Consider the following 8,205-nt stretch of genomic DNA (forward strand, 5'->3'; position numbering starts at 1 on the left):
ATTCTTGCCACACCAAACATGTACAGTAATGGAATTCAGGTGCACTTTTGTAATAGCTATTGAAGTAACCCAAGTCTGGACAGGAGACAGACTTTCCCTTTAGTATTGTATATTTTTCTTTTCCAAACGTCTTAACTAGACATGTCATACCAATACATTAAATTTAATTAAGTAGTACAATTTAACATTGTTCATAGATGACTGTCTCATAGTTCTACTTCAGTGATTTCTTCTTTGCTAAAGAGACATCCATGTGCCATTTAATGCATAAATAAATAGATAAATCTCTTTTGTGCACAATTTCTGGTGATTATGTCACAGTTATAAAGTAATTAATTTAGTAGGGATTATTGAAAGGTCAAGTGTGGTAATGTTCTGACTGTTGCATTAAGAGTGAGGCACATATTAAAATGTGATTATCATTGTTCTTATTATAAAGTGTGATACCTTCCTTTATAATCAAGTGGAAACCAGATTCAGTTCACAGAGAATAAAAGTATTTTGCTTTCTATCCATCAATTTAGGCTTAACTTTCGTAAAGTATTATTCAAGGAAAAAATTGAAGTCTTTCTGTGAGGTATGCTCTTCCTTGAAACCCTATTCATTTTCACTTAAAAAGATACAGCAGAAGAAATCCCTGGAGGAATAAGTCGTTTTGAATGTGAATGTGAAACTAACCCTAAAGTGTGTACATGTATAGTGTGTATAATGAGTGTTAAGACCTTCCTTCCTCTGTTACTTAAAAACTGTAATTTCCAGTGTTGTTATTCCATTATTGTCAATCTATAATCATCTTAAATGCAAAGGTGTTAGATTCCCCATGGATGTTTTGTGGAAATTAGGCATTGCTGTAACAGTTTTCATTGCCATTACCAATGTCAGTATCAGATTAAAACACCATGCTGTCTTTAATATCTTCCTGCAAATCACTATTGGAAGTATCATCTGATGTTGCAGAAGATGATCATTCCTTACAATGAATAAATATTGCATACTGTTGTTTATATGACAAATAGTAGTTGCAGTAGCAATCATATCGATTGCAATACCAGTAGAAGTTTCAATAATTCTACAATACAATTCCACACAATGCATGCTGTAACAGTCACAGAAAGAGTAGTGGAGGTTTAGTACAATGATAATGGAATGGAAATAGCAGTGAAGATTGTGAAAGGCATTGGGATATCAGTATCTACTGAAAAATTTAGTTCTAGATATTTCGGCCATTGCATGTCAGTTTCAGCACCAGGAACCAGCACTCCTAACGTTTCTGATTTTTGTTGCCTTTCAATATATCTTCTGCTTTTTATGCAGATACTCTTCCTGACGTAGCATCAAACTGAGAAAAGCCGTAGTGGAGATGATTCTGCCATGCTACACCAGCAGTGTTAGCCTGGAATATTTTTGGATATGGACTGCTTCATCACACTGTCAACTCTATGGAAGAGTGTGTCAATATGGAACTGAATGTGTTTTGAACACTTGCCAGTAACAGCAAATGGGACTTACTACCACACACTATCTCATGCAATGAGAATGCATGAGCAGTGGGGACTTGTTCACACAGCCATATGCGTGAAGGTCCATTTTGCTGGTAGAGACTTCCTGTAAGGGAGAGATTTCCTGGGAGGCATTTCATGGAGCGTTTTGTCCGACAAATTTGCTCCCAGCCAGTCAGATGCAAGGATTTCAGCAGCTTACAACAGTTTGTCAGAAAAACAAAATATCTGACAAAATGCATCATACAATGCCCCCTGTAATGCACATAAGTCTTGCCTAGAATAATTTCTTTTTTTTTCTCTCTTTTCCTCAGCATAGTCAGAGAGATCAGTGAAATGGTGCTATCTACTGCTTTACAGAGTTGAGCATGGCTATGCCCAGTGACCCTAATGCAAGTGATGCATTTTATTTATATTTACCCTAGTACAGAATTACACACCAACCATACTTTTTAAAGAGCTGGATATTTTTTATTTTGTTATTATTATTATTTTTTAAACAAATATTTTTCTTGTTTTTCAAGCACTTTGCCTATACATGATTTCCTCTTATAGGAGAAGATAGGGAGGAGGTTATGTTTTCATGACCATTGGTTTGTTTGTTTGTTTGTTTGTCTGTGTACAAAATACTTCAAAAAGATGATTTAGATGAAACTTACAGGAAAGTTTGAGAATGACACAAGTAACAAATGATTAAATTTTGGTAGTGATCCAAGAATTTTGGGGGAATTTATGAAGGATTTTTGATATTTTGACAGGTAGGGTCAATGAACTTGGGAGTTCAAGCTGCGCATTTTTGAGGTTTTCAAACGTGCACTAAAGTGCGTGCTCTAGTTTCTGCTAGGGCAAGGCGGGCCGTGCAGCTGAGGGTTTATGATGTAACAAAGGCTTCTATATTGGGAAATCAGGCGATATTTCAGCATGTATACCCATGGGTGGAAATCACTGATCTCTATTGAACAACCCAAAGAGCTTTTCCCCAGTGATGGAGAAGAGAAAAATCTCTTTGGGAAAAGCAAGATCATCGGTGGAAAGTAGCTGCTTGGTGGAGGTGTGCGCTCTCAGAGTGCTTTTCTAGTTTCATATGTGCTGCTTTGTATCAAAGCTTCTGTATGGAAATCAGCATAGATTGTCAAGGAGGATATGAGTGTATTTTACTGAGTTTATGTTCAAGTAGATGAAATTCCACTACTTGATTGATAAAGAAACCAGGAAAATGCCCTTTTACTGTGTTCTATGAATTGTGGAATCAATGAGTTTCATGAAGTGTTCAGTTTTAGCCAAATTCATATACATTTTAACAATTTTGAATGAAAATGACTCATTCAAATTCTTTATCCTTAGATTTTCAAGAAATAAAATGGTGTTGCATGACTCGCTATCTTGATCTACAATATGGAAAAAAAAAACCCACAAAAGATAGAAACAGTTAATACATCAAATTTTCAACTCTCAGGTAAGAGATGGTGGCTTGAGAAATTCTAGTTCTCTATGGAAAAATAGCTCACAAAAAAAAAATGCATAATTTCTGAAAGATATTGACAGGCATAATTGTTTATGTGTATGTAGTGGTGATGGTAGTTGTTGTACATGCAAAACTTTAAAACCAAACCACTCGTGCTTTTTATGCCTCCGCCACAAAGTGTCACTGGAGGCATTATGTTTTCGGGTGTCCATCTGTCTGTCCATCCATCCTTCTGTTCGTAATCAATTTTGTGGACAGCGTAACTAAAAAAACGTTTGAGGTATCCTAATGAAACTTGGCATATATATGTATGAGTGAGTGAAGTTGTGCCTGTCAATTTTTGGGTGAACATGTTTGAGGTCAAAGGTCAAAAGGTGAAAGTCAAATACTCAAAATCTATGCAATGTCTGAAGATATTTTCTCGAAACTTAGTGTATACATGTACCATCACATCCAATTTTCCAGAGAGAGTTTCGGGTTATGAGGTTAAAGGTCAAAGGTCAAGTGAAAATGTTAAAATATCACTTTTTTCTCCCTATCTTGAAAATGGTTTGAGGTATCTTCATGGAACTTCGTATATGATGTACTGACTGGCAGTGATTATCTAGGGAATTTTGGGGTCATGGGTCAAAGGTCAGAGGTCAAGGTCGACTCATCAAAATTTCACTATTTCCCCTCATATTAATGCAATGTCTGCAGCATTTTTGGTGAAACATAATACATGTATTACCCAACAGAGATTGTCTGGGAAGTTTCTTGCCAAAAGGTCAAAGGTCGAGCAAAAGTACTAGATATTACTTCTTCCTCCATATCTAGAAAGTAACTCAAGGTATCATCATGAAACTAAGTACATATCTATGCATGTTCTACCTGACAGTGATTCTCCTGGGAATTCTAGGTCTATAGGGTCAAAGGTCAAGGGTCAAAGGCCAGGTTAAAATGCTATTATTTCAATGTTTCATTCTGAAATTACACTTTTTCTCCATACCTGAGAAAGTACTCAGTGCATTAACGTATAAGGGTCAAAAGTCACATAAAAATCCCCAATTACCCAAATACCTGCACTCGTAGACAATATAGCCATTCATCCGATTAAATCTAGTTCAAGGAAAGTGAACGTTCAAGACATTTCTGACAAACCTGTCATTTTTATATTTTACTGATTATGATAAACTGTCACCACACATTGTCAAGACGTACTATAGACCTATTAAGAGAACCATGCATTGTGGCAGAGGCATCCTGCTTTGGAACCAACACACAGGGAAAACTCCATCCACTTGTACTAGGCTCAATAGGGTCATGTTCAAGCATATATTGAACTTCCTTCCTCAGAACATCCATTTTCAATGAATTTACACGATATGGGTGTTGCTTGACTGTGGAGGAATCCCCCACATCAATATCATGCACCACCACACTGGTACGCCCTGGTATGGCACTGAAGTGGTGTTCATATTCATGGACTAAATCCATCACCTGAGCTCTCTCTGCTCCTAGAAGATGAGATAATGTTTCAGATAGATTTGCTAAGACCTCCGAGTTCTTCAACATCAACTGTGGAATTTCCACATTGTCACTCTCACTGTCTTCATCATCCACCTCGCAACCAACTCCACCTGTGGCAACAGGCTTGTCTTTAGCCTCTTCTGCCTTTTCAACATACTCCTTTAGCATGTTGACATGACACAGTCTTCTCCTTTTCCTCCTATCAGGTGTCAAGATGAAGTAGTTGACATCACTCACCCTTTTCTAGACCACATATGGCCTTGGATACCTAACCTTCAAGGCATCTCCTTGAAGTGGAAGCAACACCAGAACTTTTGAACCAGGTTCGAAATACCTTTCTTTGACCTTACGATCAAAGAGTCTCTCAATGTTAGACCGAGCTTATTTTTCAGATGACATGCAGATAGTTCACAAGTACAAGAAAGTCTATCCTTGAACTTACACGCATAATCCAAATACGTAGGTTGGACTCCGGCACAGCCAAGAGCTTTTCTTGCATGATCTTCACGGGACCATGAACTGAATGGCCAAAGACCAGCTCGAAAGGACTGAATCAAAGAGATTCCTTGGCTGATTCTCAAACTGCAAACAAGAGTAGAGGAATACAGTGCACTCCCGTTACAACGAACACGGTTATAACGAAATTTCGTTATAACGAAGTAAAACTTCTGGTCCCAAAATTAACACCATTAAAGCCTATGGTACAAAATTCGCTTATAACGAACACGGTTATAACGAAATTTTCGATATAACGAAGTGTTTTCCGAGTGCCACTGACAAAGAAAAACAAAAGAAATTTGCTCCGTTATAACGAAATGCGAATTGCTTTCGAAAATACCTAGCGGAAAAAGCATTTGTAGTGTCTCTGCACGGGCGAATGCTTCACATCACTGTGTGTTCGCTCCTTGTGTCATGCACAGTTTCTGAGGGGAACTTGCGTTTAATATTGTAATAAAATAATCCCTTCCCATTTCACATAGCTTTCCAGTGAATGACGAGTATTCAGCAAACAGAATATGATATATATGCGTGGTTTCCTTGTTTTCGTTATATATTGTATTTGTTCGGTTATAACGAAATTTCGTTATAACGAAAGAAAACTGCCGGTCCCGAGCATTTCGTTATAACGGGAGTGCACTGTACCCTCATCCCACTCTTTCTCTTACTCACTGCAATACACACACATCATGTATTCTTCTAGGTTTGATGAAAGCGTTCAAGAGCTCCCTGGCTCTGTGGATGGTAAGCACTTGTGTTCCTATACCATTCTACATGTAACTCACTCATCACCTGTCGGAAGATTTTCGAGGTGAAATGAGACCCTCGGTCTGACTGCACACACTTGTGAAGTCCTACCATTGTAAAGAACTTCACAAGAACTTTACTGACATTCTTGGCAGTAATTGTCCGTAATGGAATTGCCTCGGGGAGGCAGGTAGATGCACACATCATTGTCAGCAAATACTGATTGTCCTACTTTGTCCTTGGAACAGGACCGAATAAATCCACAATGACCCAACTAGATGGTTCATCCAAGGCTGGAATAGGCCTCAAAGGGACAGGGGAATCTTCTGGTTTGGCTTGCCAACTACCTGGCACACATGGCAAGACTGACAAAACTCTGCGACATCATGTCGCCAACCTGGCCAGAAGAAATATCGAAGCACCTTCTCTTGGGTTTTGTTGATACCCAAATGACCTGCTAATGGTTCTTCATGGTGAAGAGATATCTCCTTTTGGTACAGCTTTGGTACCACTATGTGATGAACATCTCAAAAATCCTCATCGCTTGTAGCATCAGGAGGGCGCCACCTCCTCATCAAGATACCATCCCTCTTGTAAAACTTCACAGTTTCACTCAGTTCCTTTCCCTCAAGTACAAGTGGCTCTGCAAGACGCACAATTTCAGGGTCTTTGCCCTGCAATTCAACCAAACTCTGATGAGAAATCTCTGGCATTTGACCATGGTCAATATATGTATCATCATTGCTGCTAGACTCTTCAAGTCTGGAGAGGAAAGTGAGGCAAAACCTCTCCAGCGATGTCATTGCCGAGCAATAAGGTGACACCTTCGACTGATAATGTAGGCAAGACACCTGTGACTGAGCTGCAGACAAGATCACTCGTCAATTCTATATTGTGAAGAGGTACTCGGACACTCCCACCTTCACCCTCTCACAAACACTTCTGAATTCACAGAAGGTTCCACTGAAAATAGCAATGTATTTGCACATAGGAGACTCTGTGATGTTCCTGTATCTCTCAAGATATGAACCTCAACCTGCTCACTATCAGACGTCAAACTAACATACTTTGAAGCTATGAAAGGTCTGTAATTCTTTCTTTTTTTGTTCAGAAGAAGGCAGATGCTCTTTACGAGTGGTAGCTAAAGCATCTAGCAATGCTTTGGGACTGCTGATCCCCTCTTTTCATCTCTTTTTCTTCAACTTTAAGCAAGATGACATTCTTGCAATAGAAGCAAGCCTTGTTCGGCTCTTTCTCAAGATCAGGCTTGGGAGTGCTCGGGGCAGCAGCTCCTCTTCTTGGCCTCCTTTCTTGCTCTGAGCAAATTTGAATATACCCTTGTGGGTAAGTACATACTCGTAATTGAGGACAGCAGCTCTCCTGGCACCATTCACTTCTCTTTCCTCCAGGTACTGCCGCTGATGTAGTTGGACGCACCTCTTCACCTTCGATTTTGCATTGATTAACTTTATTTTGAGCTCTATCTTCTTTGTCTCGAATTCCAGGTGCTTCATCCGAAGCTGGACTTCGAGTTTCTTCAGTTCACTTCTCTGAAGAGGTTACCAAAGGTGCGGTTATTTTATCATTATCTGTCCCTGCTTCATCCTCTGACGCAGAGGCAGGCCAAATACCAGTATTAGTGGAAAGCTCTGAAATTGTACCCTTGATATCTGCTTTTCGATCCGATGTTTTGATCGGGATTTCTAAAAGTCGAGCGATTATCACTATAGTTCTGCCTTCTTTAGGTTGTTGAAACCTTCCAGAGTGGGTTCATCAACAAAGCCCTGTACCACATCAGCCATTGTGGGAATATCAAAATCAAAACTTGCAAGAAGTCACCATTCCTCACAAAAACACAAAGCCTGCCAAAAAAAGAATGCACCATGTATGAGTATACATGTGCACATGAACCCGGTCACACACGCAGAATAGGTAAAATTTTCCTGCCAAAAGCAGAAAACAACATCCCTAAGCCTTGAAATCAGGCCTATAATCAAAACGCCACTGCATTAAATTGGCATGTGATCTAGAAATATCAAATGAATGTATACACACTCCATACAAACGACCAACTAGCAGGACTGGGCAAAAGCTTAGCCTTACCAATGGTTGAATACCAACGCCTTTAACTGAGGCTAACCTTCCAGGAAATTCGAGCGTGACCCGTAGCCAAAGTGTACGCAAGCCCCCATACCTAACATACACCACCTACACATCCAGCACACGCACACTCACAAACTGCACTAGCCCTACACACTACTCGCTCGACTGTCCGTCTGCGACTGCAAGACACGTGCGAGCCTACATGCAATCTATGCGTATCCGGGCAATTACCCCCAGAGGGCAATTACCTTCCCCCCCCCCCCCCCAGCTATATACTGGTTAGTGGTAAGGTTACAGTAAAGATTAGGGTTAGGTTTAGGGTTAGGAGTTTGGGTTAGGGTTAGGATAATGTTCAGGATTAGGATTAGGGCTAGGGAAGGATCC

The 8,205-nt window shown here is 39.8% G+C and overlaps 1 protein-coding gene across 1 annotated transcript in view; it reads left to right on the forward strand.

The window, feature by feature from the left end:
• LOC140241387 (uncharacterized) overlaps positions 1-7,358 on the forward strand; it is a 79,340-nt gene extending 71,982 nt beyond the window's left edge. The window contains exon 12 of the mRNA XM_072321118.1: positions 7,224-7,358. Coding sequence (XP_072177219.1) covers positions 7,224-7,358 — 135 coding nt within the window. The remainder of the gene's footprint in view (positions 1-7,223) is intronic.
• The last annotated feature ends 847 nt before the right edge of the window (positions 7,359-8,205 follow it).

The sequence above is a fragment of the Diadema setosum genome, chromosome 18 (genome assembly GCF_964275005.1).
Source record: "Diadema setosum chromosome 18, eeDiaSeto1, whole genome shotgun sequence".
Lineage (NCBI taxonomy): Eukaryota > Metazoa > Echinodermata > Echinoidea > Diadematoida > Diadematidae > Diadema > Diadema setosum.